Raw genomic sequence first — 26,110 nt, forward strand, 5'->3', positions numbered from 1 at the left:
ACGGATTCCAACGAGAAATTTTTCTTATCCAGCTCGAACTTATTGTTTTTTTGGGCAACCGTGAAGTCTTAAAATTCGCCAATCTCCTTTTCGACCTTCTCAAGGAGTCCTTTTGAATCAGCTATGAGTTGATTGTCTTGAATTTCTTTTTCTAGTTTTTCAATTTCAGCGAGTTCTTTAACTGATATTCTGTGTGCGGTCTCAATGGTAAGGACCATCAGGTCCCTACTGCACTTGGTTTCAACCCCACTGAATCCTTTTTTGTATTCAGGGTCGTCAGTAAACACGACCGGGATGTTTCGAATTTGAAGTCCTGTAGGGATTGTGCCTGATCTTAAATGCTGGAGTAAAAAATGACCATGAAGATCCGTCCTAATTTGTTTTTTTCGTAGGCGTATAAGTTTATCGGATTCGTTGACGGTGTTAGCCGCGACGCTGAGGGTTGCAGAGGCAAAGGGAGGCGGATCTCTCATAAGGTTTTGGATATGTTCCTCTGTGTAAGCTACCGTGTCCTGTTCAGCCATACCCACACTGAACACACGTGCAAAAGAGAAAGGTTAAAAAAGTATGTGAGGAAGAAAAGTGGAAAGATTACAGAAGGAATACACCCACACCATAGACACAAAGTGAAAGCACTATTCCAACAGGATAAGTCCTGTGGCAGCTCCTTCTCTGCCCACCAGAACCTCGCGAGCGTGCGCCCGCTAAACAGTATGAAAAACACTACGGGTTTGACTCAAAAACTCAGCCACCATCAGGATTCAAGCAAGCCGGGCCGAAGAAGGCTGAAATGCCAGAAACCGGTCCCCGGTATCTTGTCTCCTTTCTGGTGAAGAATTGGCTTGGTAGTTTAGTCTGCCCTGTTCCCATGATGCACTGGGCCAGGGACAGACTGATTTGCATATAGCCAGGTTCTGAGCTGGGATGGTGCAGTGAGATAAATAACGGTGATGGATCAAGCCCTGATCTTTGGACTGGGTAAGAGTGGTCTGCTTAATTCAGACACTCTGTTCATCACCACCCCCTTTTCTGAATCGGGACCAGGAAGAGGACAGAAGGCGTGGCAAGTCGCGGGAGGTGGCCGGCAGCTTCAGGTAAATTCTTTGAAATAAAATATATTATTACTATAATCCTCCCTGCGCTACCCCCCATGCCGCCCACAAGCTCTCCCTCACACGTTCCCTTCACGTGCCCCACCGCCCTTCGTTTGTGGTGGCTTCCACTATTGTCCACCAGAGGCTATCTCTCTCTGCCTTTCTCTTCTGTTAATGAGAGACTTTTTTATTTTTCCTTTCCTTCTCACCTCCTCTTCCCTTCGTTCACACATAATCTGTCCTCATTCTGTGCATCCATTCTTCACAGGTCATATGACTCTACCGGTGGTGCTGTCCCTTTGTTCTCCATAGATTCTCTCTCTCTCTCTCTTTCAATATCGCCCCATTTCATCTCTCAATCTCTCTTCTCCTTTTCACTATGCCCCTCCACTGGTGCCAATCACTGAAAACTTTGGTGACTTATTTTTGAAGATCTTCAATTTGCTACCACATTTGCCGGTTCTGTCATTCTCTTGCCCTCTGTAACAGAAAACATTAACAGCAAACGTGAAAGTCCTAGCAATGCATGTAAAATCAGGGGAAATTACAGGATGTTAAGTGCAGGGGTGGGCGGAATTTACAGAATTTGATTCAGCTGAATTCCGTGGCATTACATTAAAATTCCGCAGAATTGCATGGCGGGCCAGAGTGGGCATTTGATGCTATTTTCTTATTGTAAATGCACCCACATATCCAAAAATGGATGCGAGGATGCATTTTACACTAAGAAATAGCGCTGAAAAATGCTAAATCCACTTACAGTGCATACCCCTTGGCGCCCTTACATATTTTGCATTAATTACTGCAGAGTATCTAAGGGCGCTGAGGGGTGTGCACTGTAGTGCAGTCAGTAATTTTTAAACAGGACAGAAGAGAGAGCTGTCCCTCTATTTATAGAAACCGCTTGAGATTAAGGTTTAATCTGCAGTGTTTTTCAAACAAAAGGGGAATGCTCCCTCGTCCAGCCCTGTTTAAAAACCGAACAGTACTGATTAATTTCGCGGGCGGAGCGGGGAATTTATTAGTAATTCCCTGTTACAAGAGTAACACAGAATTACTAAATTCCTCCATTTCCGCAGGCGGAATTAAAAATTACGCCCATCAAAGTTAAGAGGACGGATAGGGGCTCTGTAGTGCTTGTCAAAAGCCATAGTAAGCTTTTTATCAGAAGAGAGGATTTGTATAACTTTAATTGAAGCACCTGCATGAAAGCAGTATATGAATAGTCGCACAGTTGCATGAAAATAATGGGCCTAATCAATAGTTCTGTTACTTTTACGTTGTTTTGCAGGAGGTGAGGTCTGTTATGATCGATTAGGGTGCTTCTCTGATAAAAGTCCATGGGCTGGGACGATAGAGAGACCTATTGGAGCGCTACCATGGTCGCCAGAGAAAATAAATACTCGTTTCCTCCTCTACACCCAGCAAAATCAAAATAGCTTTCAGGTAAGTCTTTTTTTTCTTTTTTGGGGCGGTTTATATGCAAAACCAAAGGGGATGATGACCCTGTGCCTCATGGGAACAGTCCAGCCCGAACTGCCAAGCCATGCCTTCCCTGGACCGGATTCAAGCTTCCTAGGACCGGTTTCTGCTACCTGAAGTGTTGGGGCCTATAAGTAACATCAAGGAAGACGTCAACTGTCTGTCCTACCACCAGTCCCTGTGACGTATACCATGGGAAAGGTGTCGTGATGGATGATTTGTCCATACAGTTTGAGGATTAAGAACATGTAACTGCATACAGTGCACTGTCTGGGGCTCATTCGCGAAGTCATGTTTGACTTAGTAAATTAATACCTCTTTCAATTACTCTTACATGCCTTTAAAAAAGACCCCACAACATCTAAAATGGGAATACTCAAGAAATATTCATATGCAGTTAGAAGAAATAGAAAGAACTGTGCCTTCTTTGTGCTTTTACCAAGTGGGTTGGACAATTTGGGCCCGATTTCACATGGGCATATAAGAGTATGAACACAACTCTCTTGTCCTACTACTTCTCATGCTCATAAATGCTTTTGTGAATCGGTCCCATAAAGTTTTCAGTAACCAGGGATGAGTATGACATGAGAATACCCCAACAGGAGCAACATCTCCCTACATTTAAAAACATTTGTAGTCCCAGGAAGGTTAAATGATATGCCCAGATTCAAGCGGCGTTTAGCCAAGGACATTGGAACTGGGGAATGAGTTCAGAACCTCGCCCTCAGCTGAAAATCCTGTGATTCTGGACACATCTCTTAATTTCCCCATGCTTAAAAATATAATGTGATCTTGTGTAATGTAACTAGTTCTCATGTAAAACGCTCCAATTCATTCCGATCGAGTTTGCCCTATATATAAAACTGCAAAAAAGGTTGAGGAAAAGAATCTGCAGAAGCTGCTGTGCCTCTTGCATTGCAAAGGCACCAAGCAGCGATAGTAGTTTGCATTTACTTTCTCTAACTATTTAGAGAACGACCTTGCGCAGAAACTCTACCCGACCAGCCTTGATCCAATCTTTATCAGTGTTGTGTTCACTATAGGAAATATCAGCAAAAAATGCAGCATCAATATCGTCTTCGAACTTCAGAACCAGCAGGAAGACACGGTTCATTACTCATGGCTTCATCGACAAAGGAGAGGAAAGCTGGCTATCGGACATGTGCAAGGTAAGGCTGGCTGTATCAGGGCCCAGTCACTAAAATGATCCTTGTATTAACCGTTCAGTGGTGGAGAACGGGTAGAAAGAACCGGGTGGATGTTTAAGTGTTATAAGGCCTGCGTCAAGTAGTGGAAGACTTGAAAGGTACTACAACTAGTGAGAAGACGAATGTTAGATATGAGAGAGGGAGGCATGTGTGAGCGATTAGAATGAAGTAAGAGAAATAGGCAGAGAGAGAGAGAGATAGAGAGCCCAGACAAGATTCCAAAGTCCATGCGTGACTACGTGCTCTGGACTATGTTTTTAGGTTGAAGCCTACAGCGCAACTGTCTGGTTCACTTAAGTCTTCTTGGGGAAATTCTGAAAGGTTCATTGGGAATGCATTCCACCCATTGCTTACCATTTCCTTTGTGTTTCGTAACTCACAATTGCTTGCATTCTATTTGCTGGCTTTATTTGTTCTAGGCTGTCCAGCCTGAGTTAGTCCCTCGCATGATAGCCCGTTTACTGTATTTTCCCACAAGTGCTCACTTTCTGTAAACGGGCCTTTATTTTTTTTCTTCTTATCTTGTCACAATTGCTGTGCATTCAAAGACAGTGGTCAAATATCAGACGCTGTCTTCCGAGGGAGTAGGGTGTTTACTTTTCTTTCTCTGACTTCAAAGTGACAAGGTTTATTTGACAATCTGGAGGTGTGAAAGGAAAGTCTTGTTTCTAGTACACAACAAAATGTAAATGTCTGCAAATTAACTGTGCAAATATTTCAGAATATATTATAAGTAGGAAAGTACAAATGTACAACATATCTTTGTAATTCTGAAGAGAGTTGGAAACAAATATTTTAATACGATCAAAACAAAGCAATACACTGGGTGGTGCCATTTCAACACATTATTGCTTGTCCGCTTTATTATTTTAACAGTAAAGCTAAATGGCTGTGCAAATGTAATTGTCAAGTCAATTGAAAATGTGCTTTCTGTAATGGCAGTGCCATACCGCACCATGCATTCCCCACTCTATGCCCTCCACTCTACGACACTCTATGACACTCCACTCTATGCCACTCTATTCTTAGCCAATCTACTCCACTTTTCACCCACTCCACCCTATGCCATGCCACTCTATGCCACTCCACTCTATGGCACTTCACTCAACGCCACTCTATAGCACTCCACTCTATGACACTCCACTCTACGACATTCCATTCTATGGCACTCCAATAGATACCACTTCACTCTACGTTTTTGCACTTCACACCACTCCACTCTATGCCACTCTACACCACTCTAAAACACTCTACACAACTCTACTCCTCGACACAGTACTTTACTCCTCAACACTCGCCTCTACTCTACAATACTCCAGTCTATTCTATGACACTCTACTCTATGACACTCCATTCAACTCCTCTCCACTCTGTTCTGCTCCACAACCCTCCACTCCATGCTACTCCACTCTGCTCCACTCAACAACACTTTATACTATTCCACATTATGATACTCTACTGTACGACACTGAGCTCTACAACACTCGATTCTACAACACTGTAGTGTAACACTCCTCTCTACTCTACTCCACTCCACAACCCTCCACTCCACTCTACGCCACAACTCTCTATGCCACTCCACTCTATGACATTATACTATGACACTCAACTCCATTCTGTGCCACTCCACTATATGACACTCCACCCCACGCCACTCTCCTCTATGCCACTAACTTTTAGCCATGCTGACCAGCAGCCAAACTGGTATACAACATGGCTAAAACACATTGCCAAAGCCAATAGCTCTTGCATGGGCAAAACATTTCGGCTTTGCTAATGCTTGTTTTACTTGCACTCTGTGGCTTGTAGTGTTGTTTAGCCCATTATACAAACAAGATTATAATTACCAGAATGCAAAGATAAAATATGTGCTGCTAGTCACGCATACACCTGTAAATCTTGGTAGCTATGACGATAGAAAGAAGCGTGACAACATTATGAGTTAAATAGTTAAGTTATAGTCTAATGTCATGTTTTGTAATGGTATGTTAATATGTTACTGTATTTTGAATACCTCACATTATTCCACTAGTATAACTCTGTAACACTGTTAGCTGTCTGTGTAGAGCCCTACCAACTGATTGAGGGGTTTCTATTGTAAACCCAGAAACCGTTCTGTAGAACCCTAACAGAACCCTTAATACAATCTTGAAACAGACACGAAACAGTGAGGGGAAGGCCTGCCGTATGGCCCTGCACTCACATCTTATGCTCAGAGTCCATCAGACGCTTACCTTCTGGTCGGGTCTGTGAGAGGCCTCTCGAGTATTGACAACACCACCTTCTATTCTGCCTCTCAAGGGGCACTGGGCTACTTGACTACCCTCCAGGTGGGACCACATCGGTGGCCCCCAGAAACATCTACCTCAGGAGACTTTCTTCCTTTCCTTCAACCAGTCCCAAATAGCCGCTAGAGTCACTACACAATTGTGCCTGGTCTTTAAGGTTTACTTTCAGTTTTGATGGGTATAGTAGCATATTGCTCAAGTGCATGACATGTAGATTCTGTTGTTTAACACCAGAAAGGATCATCGTTGTTGCTGGACAAATCTCATACCACCAGGACGAAACATCACATGGGTCTTTGAAGATCACATTTTTTTGATGGTTCATACAGAAGGTAGCATCAGGGTTGATAAATTCACACTATCAACTACCTGGGAAGTGTTCAGGAAGGGCGCCTCAGGATCAGTCCCTTATGGGCATATTCAATGATGAAATACAGTGACATATTTTTCGGTGGTAATCAGGTTATAAGCCAGATGAAGAGAAACAGTACAGGTCTAGAACCTTTAGCCCCTTCCTTGATCCCAACAGTCCTGAGGTTGTTGCACCTTGTGGACTCCTTTGGGGATTCTGCCATAACCTCTAGGTCACTGTTATCAAATGTGTCTCTCAATGTACTGACAGTATCTTCTGTCCCCCCCCCCCAGCCTCTGTGATTAAGTTCACAACATTATTCGAATCCTGATGAAAGAGAGAGAAGTAACTGCCTAGCACCCGCATTTTACCTCCCAGAGAGTGCACAGGGCAAGTCTGACCAGGAGCACAAAAGCGCCACAGAGGAGGGGTGAATCACCATCACAGGGTTTCCTAGGGTTTCCCATGCAGAGAGTCTGTCACACACTTTATATACATGGGCTTTAAAGACATTGGCCACTATTACACAATCCACCCACAGGTTAGGACTTCAGAAGTTTTCCTGCTGCACCTCACAGTTGTTGCAGGGTGCCAGGTAATGTGCTACAATGAGCATGAAAATATGTTCTGGAGGCGGGGGGAGCTTCTCCATGGGCAAGACCTCTCCTTAGCTCATAGGGCTACCAAGGCAATCCGCTTTGAGGACACTTATGCCCAATGAATGTTCAGGCCTATTTGTCATGCTTTGGGGGCCTCAGCATCGTTTTTAGCCAGTACATGCCAGTGAAGCCCCCACCAAGCTCTTGCTGCAGGCCCAGGGCAATTCACTTCAAGCCACGGGATCCACCCGTCTAGGCCCACCCTACACACTCTGGCCAGACAGGCATGCTGCATTGAAGACATGGCCATACTACTCCCCTACTAATTGTTAGATGCTAGAATTTGTCCAGATGGATCAGGGAGCCCAGATCTTCTGACTTAGGCAGTCTGCTTGCTCGAGGTGTCGGACCTGTTGTAGATATTTGTGTAAGGAAAGGGGCCTAGGTGGGAATAAAGCCAAATGTTGTCTGCTGTGTTGGTGAGCCTGGCCATACTCATCTGAAATATAGGACGGCTCCTCCCCATAGCCGCAGTGCCAATATACACCACTGAAAGGTGTCAAGTATCACATTAAGTCTAAGTTAGAAGTAAAAAGTTGAAAGGGCAAAAATAACCTCCTTGACAATCTTTCATTGGAGCTGATGAAGGCAGGTGTTGGAAAGCAAGACGCCAGAGCTCTAATGAACGAGGCTCAATAAAGACCCCATGATAGATCTTCTAGAACTAGAAGTCCATGCAGGAACCCAACTACAAATTAAAAGTAAAGCAAACATCAGAGGCACAAAGGATAGCAAGTGAGTGTGCAACATGACCAAAACGAAGGGAACAAATGCATTGTGATGCATCCATCTTTTTATTAGTAACTCCTGATACATGGTGTTGAAAAGTAAATGATAGAGGAAATTGAGTAGCTCCCTTTGGGATGGGAATTTCAGGCAACAATCATTGGAAAAGCCAGCATCTTGGAAAGGGTTATATATACAGCACACCCTCCTCAATAGCAGTTCAGAAAGGGTGACTAAAGGTACAGTGTTATGTGTGAGCAGTGACCCTGCAAAAACTCAAACCCACCTAGGGCTGATTTATCTAAAGGGAGCACCGTTCCAGTTGGTGCCATGGTGCACCTTTAAACGGGTGCAAACAGGGACAGTGTATCCTTTTACAATTAATAACCTGCTTTCAGGGCAGCCGCTAATTGATGTTACCCTGTGGGTTGCACATTCAGTGAAATATGGAGTGGCTGCTTCGAAGTCACACTGTGTTTCTCTGTGCAGGGGGGCATGACAACTGCATTTTTTTAAAAGAGTGGGATCCCCCTGTAGCTGGGTGCAGTGAGTGACTGCATGTACCTATAGGGAGATCTCTGGGGCATTCGTGGAAACCCCTTTTCCCCTGCACAGGGGTTCCTTCAGGAGGCTCACTGACAGTGCATCACCTATTTGTAGTGAACTGTGAATGACCCTCCTAAGGATCTGTTTGCGTCTGCGCCTGTGTCAATAATATGGAGAAAGGTCTGAGGCAAAGTGATTTCCTCATTTGCATGGAGAAACACCCCTATGTAAATAAAGAAATGCCCTCTCATAATAGGGCTGACGCTACGTGTGCATCAGTTCTATCAGTATTGCAGAAGGGGATTCAAAAGTATCTGCGGCTCCTTCTGCAACACCATTGTGCTGGGACATGCCCAAACCAGGTGCACACACCCTATGCACCCCTGAGACACATTGTGTAATATGGCCACTGGTTGGACAGCCCCATAACCAACCCAATATTTCTCATTACTGCATCTTGCATTCCAAGGATGCAACAATTTGTGTAGGGAATCTATCTTACAGCCATGGTTTCTGATTGTAAGTTCTCTTCCTCACACATAATTCAGCATTCTTGTGATGTAACTTTGCATATAAAGCTAGCCTGCCTGCAGCCTGAGAGAAATAGCGTCTTGTGGGTACATTTTACAACTCTCTTATCCCGTAAGCTTCCATACCCTGGCAACCGTCCTTCAAGGATAGCGCTCTATGTCTGCTGCAGATCTCCCATCCGAGTATTCATCGCCCCAGAGGTGACAGTGATGTCTGAACCATGAGGGGAGAGGCCCTTTCCCTGGGCACCGACCAGCACCAGGAAGGAGCTGCCTTCCCACACCTGCACACCATATGTACTGGCACAGAGCAATACAAAAAAAATGAAGAGAACAATCAACAAATGCGTAACACTGTCTGAGAATTTTGGGGCATATTACCAACAAATAGCAATATTTATCGCTAAATAGGCTTAGCGACGATTTTTTTATTGCTGCCTATCGCTGGATATGTTAGCGGCGAAAACATGCTATTAGCAACGTTTTTCTCCATTGTGCTAAAATATCCAGCGATAGCGGCGAAATGCATGAATATTGCTGAGAACACAGCGATATTCAAGCATTAGCGACGAAATGCTCTTAGCCATGTTAATCACCTCCCATTGAATAACATGGCTAAGAACTGGTCTGAAGAGGCGTTAGTTTTTGGCGATAGCGGGAATATTTGCATCGATACACCTGCCTTGCTTATAGGCGATAGCGACGTTAGCGACTGCTTTCAGTCGCTAACTGGTTGGGTACGCCCACTTTGCATGTCATTAGCGATAAATATCGCTGACATGCAAAGTGGGCCCCAAACCGTTTGCTATCGCCTAAAAGCTGTCGCTAACATCAGTTAGCAACAGCTTGCTAAGAGAGCAATAGAATTATCGCCGCTTAGCGGCCAAAAACGGCCGAAATCGGCGATAATTGCCTATCGCCCCCCCTTGGTAATATACCCTTTAGCATGTTAACAAATATAAAGCATAATGTTTTCAGTTTAGTAAATTATTCACGCTCAGAGTAAAAGATAATTTAAGGTAAAACAGTAAAAAATCAGTAAATCAATACTAGATGTTAAAAAAGTACACCAAAGCATTTAACTGCTTTAACACCCTTCTATCCGAGGGAGTCTGGAGTCTGACGCTCATCACATGAAGGCTGGAGTATTACCCTGATGTAATCAGTGGGGCCCCCCTAATGAGCTGGTCTTCAGCTGAGGCCTGCTACATAGTCATACTTGTGCCACCCTGGAAGCAAAGTGCCATCGGACTACCTTTTGAGTGGGCCACTGTAAGTTAATGGGATGGAAAGAAAAGTGGATGCCCTGAAACAGCAGCCAGATAGTGTAAGTCAGAGGTATTCAAACTTTTCCAGGTTGAGCCCCCCCAGCTGAATTCCCCCAGATGTTGGGCCCCCCCACCACCCGACCGAAACCTCGGGAATCCGGCACACCACATGATCGACTGCAACGCGTACACCACTGGCCATATCCGGCAAACAATGCTCAACACAACAAGAGTGCCTAGCAAACTGCAGGCCTGTGAGTGGGTGTGGTGAAACGACAGAGGCGTACCACACAGCTCAAAACACAATCCTCCAAGGCAAAGGAAGTCATCACAACCCTCCCCATCCATCATGTACACCTTGTCATCCACCAACTCCCCCACCATTCATTCCTTCCCTCCATCTGTGCCCCATCCACATCCAAACCCCTTCAACCACTTGCAAACCCATCCACCATCCATCCCTCCATCCATCATCTCACCCATCCATCCCTCCATCCACCCCCTCACCCATCCATCCATCCATCCCTTCACCCAATCCATCCCCTCACCAATCCATCCACTCTTCCACCCATCCATCCACCCACTCATCCATCCAACCACTCACCCCTTCACCCAAGCTATCCTCCCACTCATCCATCCACTCCTCCATTCATTCATCCATCCACTCCTCCATTCATCCATCCACTCTTCCACCCATCCATCCACTCCTCCACCCATCCATCCACTCACATCATCCATCCAACCACCCACCCTCTCACCCATCCAGCCATCCCCCACCCACTCATCCATCCACCCAGTCACTCATCCGTCCACCCACTCAACCCCCCACTCATCCATCCACCCACCCATCCATCCCTCCCGCTCTCCACCCTCCCCCCACTCATGCTCTGACCCATCCATCTCCATGCTCCTCTCCTCACCCATCTATGCACACACCTGCCCATCCACTCTGCCAATCATTCATCCATGTCCTCACTCATCCATCGATCCATCCTCCCCCTCTCTCTCCATTCCCCCCTCACCCAGCCACCCATCCCTCCATCCACCCTTCACCCATCCACCCACTCATCCATCTACTCATCCACTCATGAATCTATCCATTGACCTCTCACCCACCCCTTCACTCCTCCATCCATCCCCCCGTCCATCCATCCTCCTCAATCACCCATCCATCCCCACATCCACCCCTTCACTCATCCATCCATTCATTCACCCCTTCACCCATCAATACATCAATCCATCCATCCATCACCTCTCTCATCCATCCACCCACCGACTCGTCCACCATCCACCCCCCATCGATCCATCCACAGAGGCTGACAGAGCGAGAGCGAGGGAGGCAGCGCGAGGGAGAGCGAGGGAGACTGAGGCAGACAGGGAGAGCGAGGGAGAGTGAGGGAGGGAGACATGCAGACAGAGGGAGAGCGAGGGAGGCAGACAGAGGCAGACAGAGGGAGAGCGAGGGAGACAGAGGCAGACAGGGAGACGTCATGCTTCAGAAATGTGGAAAGTGGAGAAGTGTGGCTCAGGGGTTAGAGGCGGCAGACCTGGAGCTTGAGTTCGGTCCGGGACCAGGGTTCAATTCCCCGCCTCGGCGGGTCTTGGGCTCAAAATTCCGCGGACTCGTTAATTCTCGCTCCGGTGCCTTCTCAGCTCACGGGTTCACACTCTGCGACTCTGGGCAATAGCTTGCTTAATCTCCACAACGGCCCCTCGCCGCGGGATGCCTGGCTTTCACCTTGTGGATACCCTGCCAGGGCTATCTCACAGGGGAATACCAGGACGGGTTCCCTAAGCAAGCGCCGAGATGCCCCAGGGTAAGTCGTGCGCTATATAAGACTTCATACTTTACTTCATACTTTACTTTCTGTCTCCCTCCCTCGCTCCCCCTCTGTCTGCCTGTCTCCCTCCCTCGCTCTCCCTCTGTCTATCTGTCTCTGTCTCCTTCCTCCCTCCCTCTCCCTCTTCATCTCACCATGCCTGTGTCTGCCCGGGCTGACACAGCTTCTGGGCACACACACACTCAGCCAGCCAGCCGCACCAGAGCACTTCACACCTCTTTAAGAGACCATTCGCATGCTAATGAGCTTTGTTCAGCTCTTAGGCCCCTGCAGCCCCACACTGACGGAAATCGCCCGCCCTCACAGAGAGTCTCTACATCGCGCTGCCACAGGGACAAAGGAACGGACACAAAGGTAAGATTGGAGTGGAGCGCGCGCCCCCCCTGGGATGGTGCCGCGCCCCCGCATTGCTGAGAGGATATAATCTTGTGGATAGATGTAAACTGTGGTACCATGAGATCCACATTCTAATCCCTCTGCTCCTGGAATTGAGAGTGAGAGGGAGTAAGCGCCAGCTTGTCTCTTCCAGCTCTGCCACTACTGCGGGGATGAGCACATACACATACATTCAAGAAGACCCAAATCAGCACTTGAGGCAACCTTCAATATAATTTTTTAATAAATGTGGCTGCAGTCCTGTTTATGTATGCTGTGCCTCAACCCACCACCTCCTAACTCAGCCACGCGACAGAACACGCAACTCCCAACACGTACATTTGGAGTTTGTGTGTGTTTTGAGACATGACAGGCATCAGCCTCTATGCAGTATGTGCAGGACCTGATTTTTGACAGTTTGATATAGCTGGAATTTGTCCTAAGGGCTTTACATGACAATCATAATTTTTACATTAAAATATACTTTTTAAGCACTTTTTTATGCACCAGTGGTTACATGAGTTGCCCAGAATCAGATGATGATGAGTCCAAGCTGAGATTCAAACCTGGTTCCCCAGGTCCACTGTTGACTGGTCTGGCCACATCATCATTCTTGTTGCAATGCCAATTAGAACGTAACACTGCAGTAGTAACCCATCGCTGTAGTACACTACCTGTTGCCTGCCAGAGCAGCACATAGACACACTCCGTCTGAAAGGCTTATTTTTGGCAGCTTTTGCAATGCACGTACCCATACGTCAGAGGCCTGTTACTACTAGGGTTACTGGTACTCTCCTTGCCCAAGAAGAAGTTCCGGTACTCTGGGGTAGAACACTGAGAAGTGCTGGTACGCAGTACTGGTGAGTACAGGGCTATTTAAAGCACTAGGTGCCAGATGTACGACCATTGAACTTTGTGACTAGCAAATTGTGAGTCGCAAAATTCAATGTACAACAGTGTCTCAGACACTGTTTTCCATTCCTAATTGGTTCAAAAGTTGCATGCCTCATGAATATTAATGAGGCTGTCGCAATTTGTGACCCCATTAGGAATGGCTAGAACTCCCAGGGATGGTGGACTGCTGAGGTCAACAGACCACCAGTTTTAGGACTGCTTTGCCAATAAAGCATTTTTTTTTAAAGCAGCCCGTTTTCCCTGGGACCACTGCCTGCTCTTGAAAAATATTTGCATACCCATTCACAAACGGGAATGGGTACTTGAAGTAGGTGGTAAACTGTGAGTTTTTTGCGACCGCAAATGCCGTAGCAAAACACTCATATATGGCATTTGCACTCGCTATTAGGACGAGATGGCGTTGGCATAGCTCTTCCTAATAGTGAGTCGCTAACCCTATTTTGTGTGTCGCTAATAGATTAGTGACTCACAAAATAGGGTTAGTACATTGTCCACCCGTTTTTTGCGGTCGCAAACGGGCCAAATGCCCCTTTGTGACCCCAAAGTTATGCTTTGGAGTGTCTCTAAAGGGCATAATTACCAGACTGGAATCACTGCAAGTTACCTTTCTGTGCTGTCCTGTGTCACAGGGAAAGGGCAGGAATGCACCATATTTATCCAACACGGTACATTCCTCTCCTTTCCCCTTGCGCTTGCACCCTTTTAGCAGTCTAGTGCTAAGCAGGCACTCTTGCAGCATGGTTACAGACAGGATTGTTACTGGCAGGATGTTTTTGTGCAGGAAGGGAAACCTTCCTGCAAAAAAACAATCCATAGAGGCTTTTTCCTCTTTCTATGTGTGTTGCGGAATGCAGCTCACAGAGAAAGAGGAAAATAGAGGAGAAATAAACATATTTTCTAGTTATGCCTCACCTTGGGAGGCATAAGATTTTGATGCATTCCCAGGTTTACATTCCTTGCACATCTAGGAATGCGTCAAAAACCATGGGAGTACCTGGGAACACCCACTTTAGCACACATAGAGCGCCTTCCTTGCACAGAGAAAGGCAACTCAGCGATTTACACTGCGTTGCATTACTCCATATTTGTAAAGCCATTCAAAGCCAAGCAAAGTGGCTTTGTATGGCTTCATCAATATGACGTGGGGCTTTGCATCGTGCATGTACCACATTGCATGGTGCAAGCATGACACAAGGCCCTTGTAAATATGGCCCTAAGTGCACAGGGAAAATTACTAAGTTAAAGAATGCATCTGATTACTCCTCAGGCGAGTGGTCACCACAGTGGTTTCTTGTCCACGTCGCATTAAGTGAGACAGCTCATGAAACTAGGCCAGGTACTGCTACATAAATGCATTAACCACCATTATGAACTATATATTGTGTAAGTAGCACTAAAACATCCAAACAAAACTCGCTGGCTTATCATTTCTCCACCCCTTGTTTATGACAGCGGATGCTCCAAGTGGAAGATGTCAACTGCATCTGTGTGGACTGGCTGGGCGGATCCCGGACTCTGTATTCTCAGGCCTCAAACAACATCCGTGTAGTTGGAGCGGAAATTGCGTACTTCATAGACATTCTGTCGGTAAGCAATGATATTTGATATAGTTTTCATGTGAATCCTTTATTAACTGCATTGCCCCCACCAGGCGGCAAAACAACACCTCTTCAATCGAAACATTATATGACATACAGAACCTGTGCTTTGAATTTCCATACCAATTATCATAAATCATGCTGCTCTGTTCCATTTCCAAGTTGTTGGAGAACCCATCAGCATAGGGGAACCAACCAAAACAAAATGTGTGAGTAGATTTAATTAGGTATATGACCGCAGATTGCAAAAGCTACACTTGGTTAAATAATAAGCTCATGTTGCAGGCAAAAGTAGTTAATTTATAAAATATCTAGAATTCAAGGGTAAGTGAGCACACTTTCAGGGTAAGCTGATGATGACTGGGCATATGTTGCCATCAGTACAATTGTCTTTATCTGGAAGGTTCAGTTTTTCGTGCAAGTGAAAGACGTGGCTATGAGGGCTACCATCACCCTCACTGGCGATCCCAATCCGTACAATGACGAGATGGATCTTTGGAAAAGATTTATTGATGACATTTTCTTTATTTGGACTCGGTTGATTGAGAGATTCAAAAAATGTCAACGCTAGGTAAGTTGTTAGACCAATGATCTCAAATCTAAAACTGAATTCAGTAAGTCAAATATTCATTTTCTGGACCTAAAAGTTGTCCATTCTGAAGGAGGTAATTATACTACATGAATTTACATCATAAACCAACTGAGGGAGTAACTGTCTCCTGAAGTACAAAAGACAATCCCAGCCACTTGAAAAATAACGTTTTGTTGCAAAGTTTCTGAGATCACTCAACAACTACGTGTAGACCAAGGATGCTTATTTCTGTGAGTCCTAGTCCTTGGTGATAAATTCATAGACATGATCAGCCGCTACCTTCACAGACTTATAAAAGTAACCCTGAAAATGGCTTGAAGCTATACTAGAAAATTGATGTTATATCAGAAACCTGGTGTTACAATAGAAGCATGATGTTCATTTTACAAGACAGGATTAACAAGCAAACCTTGATATAAGTGACTACATTCGGAAAATAGGACAAGGCAACGGAAAAGCATATATATTAAACTGCCATTTACTGGTCAATTGAGACACCATTGCTGGCATTCAGAAAAGCTAATTATTTATGAATATGTCTAATTCATGCTCATCCCCGTCCCTTCCCTCCACAAATGGATTAAGGAAATATGGAGTATTGAAAGCATTGCAGGGCATTCATAAAGTAATCATTGTTAAATCCATGCCAGTAATGGTCTCATTTTGCAAGTGGGTTTTTTCTTCCCTACATTGCTCACTCCGATTTTGCGATCGCAAACAGTGAAATTCTGCAATTTCACCATTTGCGATCGCAATTTGGCTTGATACATCTGGCCCCTAATGAAAATATGAAATTAATCCAGCCTCAAATTATTGAGTGGCATTCATTGACATCTGTTAGGTCATGACAAACTGTTGGGACTCTCAGTCCCCCCTTCTGCAACTGTTCTGGGTGCTCTAGTTAGAATGTGGACACGTGGTCTAGCTTCATCAGTGATTTTGTTGACTCATTTCTTTCACCATTTTTGGCACTGAAGGCTGTCTCTATCTTTGATATCACTCTCAAATCAACATTGAGCTAATCTTTATAGCTTATTAATAATAAGTCATAAAATCACCACAGACAGCTTGGATTAAAGATATTCAATGGTTATTTTTTAGGCCTGTCTGATGAGTCCCTGCGAACGTCCTACAGTGCCCGAAGTTTTTTTTCTCAATGATATTGTATGTGATTGCAGCTTATGAGGCATCATTAAATAATGCATCTAATCTCATTGCATGTAATGTGATTAGATGCTTGTTCATTCTTAGACAGGCAACACTTACATTATCTGTTGAGACTTGAGTTGAGTGTCCTAGCAAGAGCAGTTGCCGATTAGGCCTCCTTGTTATCTTGTTTGTGCCAGGAGAGCTCTGCTTCAGGTATGATCCTATGGTTACTATGGGGTGATCATAAACTGATAAGGATAAAGAAGTAGAATATAAATCCCATGAACAGACACAGCTGTAAAGGTTATATATTCCCTCAGTGTTCTATGATAGAATAGTACCGTCAATATAACTATAAATCAGAACACTGAATCAAATGTATAATCAAACTGGATAGCTTGAAATTGTGATTGTGGACCCTAAATACTTTGAAATCATATAGTGAAATCGCACAATGATATACAGACCCAGGGTTGCAGAGATATTACTTTAGATTCAAACATATCATGCTTAAAGTCAAGTAAGTTGGGTCAAATAATATACATATACAATGTAAGGTATGAAGATTAGGAAATTATATCCTCTCTCCTATTATATGCAGCTGCCCTGTGCTAGTCCAGCTCAGAGAGTTCTAACTTCTGGAGTTCTCTCTTTAACCAAATCGGTTGATTTATATAGTAAAATGTACATAGGAATAGAGCGATTTATGTCATTAGCAACCAGATGGTTAGAACAGGTATGTTTTCTTGAAATGGGAATACGTTTGTGTAAAATGGTTTTGAAGAAATCTGTTATAGAGTATGAGAGAGACAAATAATTATTTTCATCTCTTTTGGAATGTTCGTCAAGTGCACGGTTTTGAAGGTACAATAAAAATGTGTCAGCTTAGATTCAAATGACCACAGCTGCTGGTAACTAACAAAATTCCAGTTTTATTGAGAGGACGTAGCAGCTGCACGGGTTGTAGATATAATGAAGTCATAGTCAATGCGCGGTGGGTATGTTGCAGACGTGACAATGATCGAATACAGTTACAATTGTGATGCGTTCTTTAAAAATGCTGGTTTGATTTTTAAAACATGATGTTACTCACATCTATGTTTAGGTGTTAACCTAAAGTGCCTTTACTACTCCCTCTGTAAATCTGTGCTCTCAGTCACCCCAGTGCATCTTTCTTTAACCTGATAGTAAGTAGTGTGCCTGTTAAGTACTTGAGTGCTTTAGAGATTGGGGGCCCTATTTACAAGAAACTAACGCAGCGCGGTGCATGTAGATATTTTGCTGTGCCGCGCTGTGTTAATCTTGAAGCACAGGGATGTGACACATTTACAACAATAAGTCACATCTCTGGGCTCTTACCTGCCCTGGCGCACAACTGCTGCCATGCGCCGGCGCAGGTACCATTGCACCATGGTGCAAGGATGCCTGCATCCTGGGGAGATAGTTGTGCAGGAAGGGGCAGGTAAGAGGTGATTTCATCTTCCAATGCGTGCTGTAGAATGCAGCACGCATTGAAAAAGCAAAAACAAGATGAGAAATAAAAACATTTCTCCTCGCTACACCACCCCAGGGGTGGCGTATCATTCTGACTCATTTACAGGTTTACAATTGCTCGTTAATATGGAAATGCATCGGTGCACATGGGTGTTGTGTGGGAACCCCAACAAGCAAAGTGCTGCATGAAAAGGGGCAATAGTCACAAGCTCACGTAAAGCCACGCAGGGTGGCTTTACTTGTGCTTGTAAATATCACACGATTCAGAAAAGGGGGTGGTGTTCCCATGATGCACTGGGCCAGGGTCAGACTAATTTGCATGTAGCCAGGTTCTGAGCTGGGATGGTGCAGTGAGCTAAAAAACGGTGATGGATCAAGCCCTGATATGTTGACTGGGTACGAGTGTTCTGCTTAATTCAGATACTCTGTCCATCACCACCCCCTTTTCTGAATCGTTTTGTCCACCACAAGCGTGGAAGGGTATGCTCAGACATGAGTACCCTGCTCACCGCACCATCAGGATTCAAGCAAGCCGGGCCGAAGACGGCTGTAATGCCAGAAACCGGTCCCCGGAAGCTTGTTTCCTTTCCAGTAAAAGAATTGGCTTGGTAGTTTGGTCTGCCCTGTTCCCATGATGCACTGGGCCAGGGTCAAACTAATTTGCATGTAGCCAGGTTCTGAGCTGGGATGGTGCAGTGAGCTAAAAAACGGTGATGGATCAAGCCCTGATCTGTCGACTGGGTACGAGTGTTCTGATTAATTCAGATACTCTGTCCATCACCACCCCCTTTTCTGAATCATTTTGTCCACCATAAGCGTGGAAGGGTATGCTCAGACATGAGTCCCTTGCTCACTGCACCATCAGGATTCAAGCAAGCCGGGCCGAAGAGGGCTGTAATGCCAGAAACCGGTCCCCGGAAGCTTGTTTCCTTTCCAGTAAAAGAATTGGCTTGGTAGTTTGGTCTGCCCTGTTCCCATGATGCACTGGGCCAGTGTCAGACTAATTTGCATGTAGCCAGGTTCTGAGCTGGGATGGTGCAGTGAGCTAAAAAACGGTGATCGATCAAGCCCTGATCTGTTGACTGGGTACGAGTGTTCTGCTTAATTCAGATACTCAGTCCATCACCACCCCCTTTTCTGAATCGTTTTGTCCACCATAAGCGTGGAAGGGTATGCTCAGACCTGAGTCCCTTGCTCACTGTACCATCAGGATTCAAGCAAGCCGGGCCGAAGACAGCTGTAATGCCAGAAACCGGTCCCCGGAAGCTTGTTTCCTTTCCAGTAAAAGAATTGGCTTGGTAGTTTGGTCTGCCCTGCTCCCATGATGCACTGGGCCAGGGTCAGACTAATTTGCATGTAGCCAGGTTCTGAGCTGGGATGGTGCAGTGAGCTAAAAAACGGTGATGGATCAAGCCCTGATCTGTTGACTGGGTACGAGTGTTCTGCTTAATTCAGATACTCAGTCCATCACCACCCCCTTTTCTGAATCGTTTTGTCCACCATAAGCGTGGAAGGGTATGCTCAGACCTGAGTCCCTTGCTCACTGTACCATCAGGATTCAAGCAAGCCGGGCCGAAGACAGCTGTAATGCCAGAAACAGGTCCCCGGAAGCTTGTTTCCTTTCCAGTAAAAGAATTGGCTTGGTAGTTTGGTCTGCCCTGCTCCCATGATGCACTGGGCCAGGGTCAGACTAATTTGCATGTAGCCAGGTTCTGAGCTGGGATGGTGCAGTGAGCTAAAAAACGGTGATGGATCAAGCCCTGATCTGTTGACTGGGTACGAGTGTTCTGCTTAATTCAGATACTCTGTCCATCACCACCCCCTTTTATGAATCGTTTTGTCCACCATAAGCGTGGAAGGGTATGCTCAGACATGAGTCCCTTGCTCACTGCACCATCAGGATTCAAGCAAGCCGGGCCGAAGACGGCTGTAATGCCAGAAACCGGTCCCCGGAAGCTTGTTTCCTTTCCAGTAAAAGAATTGGCTTGGTAGTTTGGTCTGCCCTGTTCCCATGATGCACTGGGCCAGGGTCAGACTAATTTGCATGTAGCCAGGTTCTGAGCTGGGATGGTGCAGTGAGCTAAAAAACGGTGATGGATCAAGCCCTGATCTGTTGACTGGGTACGAGTGTTCTGCTTAATTCAGATACTCTGTCCATCACCACCCCCTTTTCTGAATCGTTTTGTCCACCATAAGCGTGGAAGGGTATGCTCAGACATGAGTCCCTTGCTCACTACACCATCAGGATTCAAGCAAGCCGGGCCAAAGACTGCTGTAATGCCAGAAACCCGTCCCCGGAAGCTTGTTTCCTTTCCAGTAAAAGAATTGGCTTGGTAGTTTGGTCTGCCCTGTTCCCATGATGCACTGGGCCAGGGTCAGACTAATTTGCATGTAGCCAAGTTCTGAGCTGGGATGGTGCAGTGAGCTAAAAAACGGTGATGGATCAAGCCCTGATCTGTTGACTGGGTACGAGTGTTCTGCTTAATTCAGATACTCTGTCCATCACCACCCCCTTTTCTGTATTGTAAATATCACACAGCAGGTTGCGCCGCTGGTGCGTCACACAACAAGATGCACTGATGGCACAACGCACTTGTAAATAAGCCCCTGGATACTGGATACCTTCGAGTTGGGTCTGCATATGTAGGTCCCTTCTAAGGTAGCAGGGAATGTATTAGGATTTGGTTTAATGGTAATGAGAGATGCTGCCTCCCATTTTTCAGCCTTTCCCCCCGGAGTTGCTTGTCTCTTTCAGCCCCCACCTAAAATTCTTTGTAAAGCCAAACGCATACATGTCTGCTTTGAAACCACATAAATGTCAATGGAGCACAAAGGATACTGGTGTGCTGATTTTTTGGACCAGACCTCCAGTAGATCAGACTGAGGAAAGACAGAACTGTGGCAAAGGGCATTGTCAAATCTAGAACTCTACATAAAGACTTGTGCTGCCTGCCCGTCCTCTGCCTCATGTGTCCTACTCTGCCAAGGAACCAGAACCCAGCTACAGCGTCTGGTTGGACAGACGTCACTTTGCTTCAACTTAGTAAACCAAATGACTTCACCTGCAAGAAATTAGATTCTTATCAACCTGAATTAAAACAACAAAATACACCGAACGTTACTTTCAAATACATGAACAGTATTTACTTTGTTTTTTATCAATAACTCTTATCAAATAAGAAGCATCATCCCTACATACACATATGCACACACTCACTAAATATAAAGTGAAAAACATCTTTTCAGGATTCACACACTAAAAGTTGTGATTTGTACTCATTTTAGTCATTGCTTATACACATCTCATGTGTTTGAGCAGTTCAAATGGTTATAGTCTCTACTGCTCCCATGAGTCTTAGGTCCTATTCTCAGACAAAAAATAAATTACAAACAACACGTGTTTCGAGAAGACCCCCCTGCTTCTTTATGGTTGCAACAGCATTGGTAATAATCCTTGAATGTGCTGCACAACAACGTTTAAATGCAACTACCAGCAACTACCGCATACATTTCCCCCTAATACATAGTTGAACGGATAAACAATAATAATTCATGCAAGTTTGTCAAAATTCCTAGTAGAGTTCATAAACAAACATTCCTACTTGACTTATGGAAAGGGGCGACCAATCGGTCCCCCCGAACGTATGGTCGAGTACCACGATCCCCCCGGGAAGCCATCTTGGGCGGGAGGCGAGTCTCGGCTGGTATGCCCGAAGCGGCGTAGCCGGGGCGCGCCTTTTTCCCGCCCTAGAGTGGGCTGGCCTAGACACCAACACGGCCAGCCACGCCCTTGGAGGCAGGCGGGGGCGGGTTCACGCCCACCCTGAAGACGGATAAGAGGAGCGGAAGCTAACGAAGCATCCTCTTGTTCCTGTGCTCTGAAGCTGCACCTCCCCGCTGCACGTGAGCTCGAGACGGAACGAAGAGCAATTTTGACCCACCCACCAGCCCCTGAGGACAGCGATTCGTTGTAAATACAGTTGATAGTATCTTTGATTTTCTCTGCTTTCTTACAGGTTGTGATGATTGTCGTGATAGTTCTTAACGATGCAATAAAGATTGATGATTTTCAGTATATTTTGCTAATAAAGTAATTTTGAACAAGGATTGATCAGTATTTACGCTTGATAATAAATGCTGTTTGCTTTAGAGATCTTAGTAACTTAGGTAAAACTGTCGTATTTATTTTGGTCGGGCGGTAAGGTCATGATCGGTGAGCAGTAATTGGAAGATCCCTATGAGGGGGCGTCACCCATTACGGATGGGAGCGCGCGGGGGAGGTGGCCAATTGGCCCCTCAATGGGGAGGCGGTCCTGTCTAAGGAGAGGCCGCCGGAAGGAAAGGAAAGGTGGTCAAGGCCCCTTCCTGGATAGGAGGGGCTACGGCCCCTCCTGGGGAATTTCCCGGGGCCAGGACATCTGCGACGGCAGATGGGTAAGTTGTGTGGGGTGCGGGAGGGGGTTTACGCTACCTTTTAGACACCTCACACGAGTCCTCGAACGACCGTTAAATGGCGTCGAGTTTATTTGGGCCCCCGTCAAGTACAAAGGGAAATTGGTAAATGCACTTGAGGTACGCCTCGGTGCGGTCGCCCCTCTCACAAGTGAGGGGGGTATTTCTGGTTTAGGGATCTGACACCGGTTACGACCTTGCCGTTGGCCCTTAACGTTAGGATGTACAATTTCAAGTCAAATGTTTTGTAGGATGTTAGTTCGGCTAGGAGAACCTTTGTATTAGAGATCTGTTAAGGTTAGCCAACATCGTAATGTGGAAATGAAATTGTACATTATATGAAACTGTTATTTTAATGTTTTCTTTTGTTTCATATTTTAATAAATACGGCCGGGAAGGGTGACTCCCTTCCCGCCTTCCAAAAGTTCAAGAACTGTTTCCGGTTTCCCAATTCTTGGGGATTGTGTTGAGAGGGGGTGGCGGGTATCTCGGCCATATGTCACTTTAGTCAGCAGGAATTTATATTTCATTTAAGTTTTTTTATCGTGGCAGACAGAATATCTTTAAGATATTAATAGACATTACAATTGATGTTGAACAACACTAGTCTTCCACACTAAGGTACTCTCTCATGGGTGGACCTCCACTTGCTGTAGTAAATAATTTGGTAATGATACTTTCTTGATATCTAAGGTTGCCGGACGCAAATAGTCTGACATCGATCTCAACAGTGATATTCTTGTCATTACAAATATAAGTACATCACTTTCTTCACTGTGGTACAGGTTGTGCATCACTGTGTAATCTGTGTGATACAACCATGACTGAATTTAAATATTGTTTAGTTTTTGTTATTTCTTAAGATGTTAATAAAAACGTGAGAATAATGTTGCTGTTGCTTCAGGTTGTGATTTGAATGCATTTAGTAACCTTTAATTTGTGCATGAACAATCGCAGTCATATTAAATCCATATGGACAGGACCCTACGAAAGTATCTGATAAGCAAACAGAGAATATAACGACATATGGTGAAGAGCACGTCAGGATGATTGTTGGTATACCAAACATCACTGATTATCCAAGTCGGTCATTCTTAGTAATATATAGGATAATTAAATCTCACAATATAAACTTCTACCTATATAAACTGATCGTTCTCTGCGTTGGAGGAAGGTACTGACATTGCTGTATGGGCACAACAAGTATCTTAATCATATTGATCAAAAAGATAGTAAAGAGTATAAAGTGAATTAATCTCCCAAAAAAGTTACAATGCATTTAGTCATACTACATGAAATTCTGAGGGATACAACGTCTTATCAACAGAGCCTAATATCTGTCAGTCGTAACATCAATATGCTCATGGTCTCCACCTCCAAATAATCCGTCAGAGTAACTTTAAATCCTATAATTATCAAAATATCTTGTCCTTTAAGATTAAAAAATGTTAGGATTCTCTATGATAAGCATCTTTGTAATGGTTACCAAAAGTGCCAAAAAGAGGCCTGATATCTATGACAAGATACTAAACGTAGACAATAACTATATTCCCCTTCAGCTAATTACATGCTGCTTAACCTCGTGTGGTACAAGCCTACAAGTGTAAATCCCAATCTCTACTTCTCCAATCTTTTCTATGGGGAGATCCTCACACATTTTGGTTTACTACTTAGGAGTAAATGTGGCAAAGACCAGTGGGAGTACATGGAAAAAGAGGCACACTTACTACTAAATAGGAGAGGTTTAGGGAGACATAAAACAGGATTGCATAGGGATAGTGAGGGGTTCAGGGAGTAATACGCACCAATCCCCAAAAGAGAAACCCCATTGCTGTTCACAAACTGCAATTCTGAAGGTACTACAGCCAAAAAGGGACTCAATCAGTGACAAATGACTCCAGCTCAGAGCTGGAGTAAGTCCAGCATCACACATGGCCAACCATTGCACATACCCTCATAGAAAATAATGGAGAGAAGGACTTAAAATAAAACCCCATCAGAAATCATTTTAAATTAAATGTAATTATTTGAAATAGTTAAAAATATAGATAAATATAGTTTAATGTTTAAATGTTTTTTTAAAAACATTTATTATTTAATTATATATTTTAACAACCTTTTTGAATGCATGTAATAAAACGTGTTGTGTTAAAATATAATTAAATTACTTTTAAATCTATAATCACTTTTAGAATTATTAATGCAATATCATTAAATTACTTTTAATTCTATAATCACTTTAATAAATATTAATGCAGGATATATATTTTTTTACTTTATTTGTTAATTTCTTTTTTAATTTAAACTTAAGAAATTATCTTTTAGTTAATATATTTAAGCTAAAGATTTAATTCAACATTAAGTTAATAGTGCTGGCATATTTTTAATTTTAGATTAAATATCTACAATTCATTTACATTACCATTTTACATAACAATATTTGTACTAATACTTTTCCCTATACTTCACCATATGGAAACCCCACAGTCAGGGTGTGAGCCAATTGTGTGATCTTCGGCAAATACTGTATTTGACCAAGACTCCTTTTTGCACATTTTCACATATGAAAGTCTCATCAAATACATGAATTCAAGAACCATACTGCTCAAAAACCTCTCGAGTGTTTGAGTTATTAGACTATAATGTTACTCTGTCTATTAAAAGAATCTAGGCCACATATAGGGCCACTTAGCTCACTAGTAGCATGTCATAATGGCAGGGCCAGGAATGTTTCTCAGTTCATTTATGAAAGCTCTTACTTTTAATAATTACTTTTCATATAACCTGATGTACTAAGATGAAACTCTCCTGTGTGTGAAAGAATTTTGAAGACAACTTGTCATATTCTAACATGACCTTTCTTGCATGATTTACATGCCCAATATGTTCAAAGCTTGGCTCATGCATTGCTCTTAGGGGCAGAGCCGACTTTTGGCTCAACTCTGGCACTGCTCTCCCTGTTAATTTGTTGTCTTGCCGACCATTCACCCTTAAGTAGACCCAACATATTGTTACCACTAGGGGTGAGTCAAACTCACGGATTTTCACTCTACGGAGTTACTGAAAAACTCAGCCAGATTCTGTAGAATTCTGCCAACGGGCAGAAAATATGCAGCTCACGCAGTTTGTGCTGCAATTTAGCACCGGTAGCGCAACCAGCGCTAAAAATCAGTCCGAATGGCACCATGCGCTGCACAAGAGCGTGCGGCCATTCGAGGTGATTTTGCTGCCGCGCCAGTAGAAATTCTCCTTGAGCAGCAGCAAATCTACCAAAGCGGCAGCCATCTGACTGTGACCGCTCGCGAACACCTCTGACTGACTGCGTTAGATAATCGCGTTAGGGGATGCAGAATCATGCTCGCACTTGCCAGCTTGCATATTCTGGAGCCTCACAGGTGACAAATTGCACCACATGTCGATTGGGATAATTTGGGCAGAACTCTGTGTTAAAGAGTAACGTGGAGTGGCCAACATTCCACCAATTCCGGGAGGCAGAACTGAGCGTTCCACCCACCCGTTGTTACAACATGTATATATCAAC

At 44.5% G+C, this 26,110-nt stretch overlaps 1 protein-coding gene across 1 annotated transcript in view; it reads left to right on the forward strand.

Annotated features, from left to right (window-relative positions):
• The window catches only part of LOC147712121 (pancreatic triacylglycerol lipase-like), a 201,867-nt gene that overhangs the window by 88,095 nt on the left and 87,662 nt on the right, over positions 1-26,110 (forward strand). The window contains exons 3-5 of the mRNA XM_086920290.1: positions 2,386-2,540; positions 3,620-3,745; positions 14,737-14,871. Of these exons, the coding sequence (XP_086776416.1) occupies positions 2,386-2,540; positions 3,620-3,745; positions 14,737-14,871 (416 nt within the window). The remainder of the gene's footprint in view (positions 1-2,385; positions 2,541-3,619; positions 3,746-14,736; positions 14,872-26,110) is intronic.

Source organism: Lissotriton vulgaris, chromosome 5 (assembly GCF_964263255.1).
Source record: "Lissotriton vulgaris chromosome 5, aLisVul1.2, whole genome shotgun sequence".
Lineage (NCBI taxonomy): Eukaryota > Metazoa > Chordata > Amphibia > Caudata > Salamandridae > Lissotriton > Lissotriton vulgaris.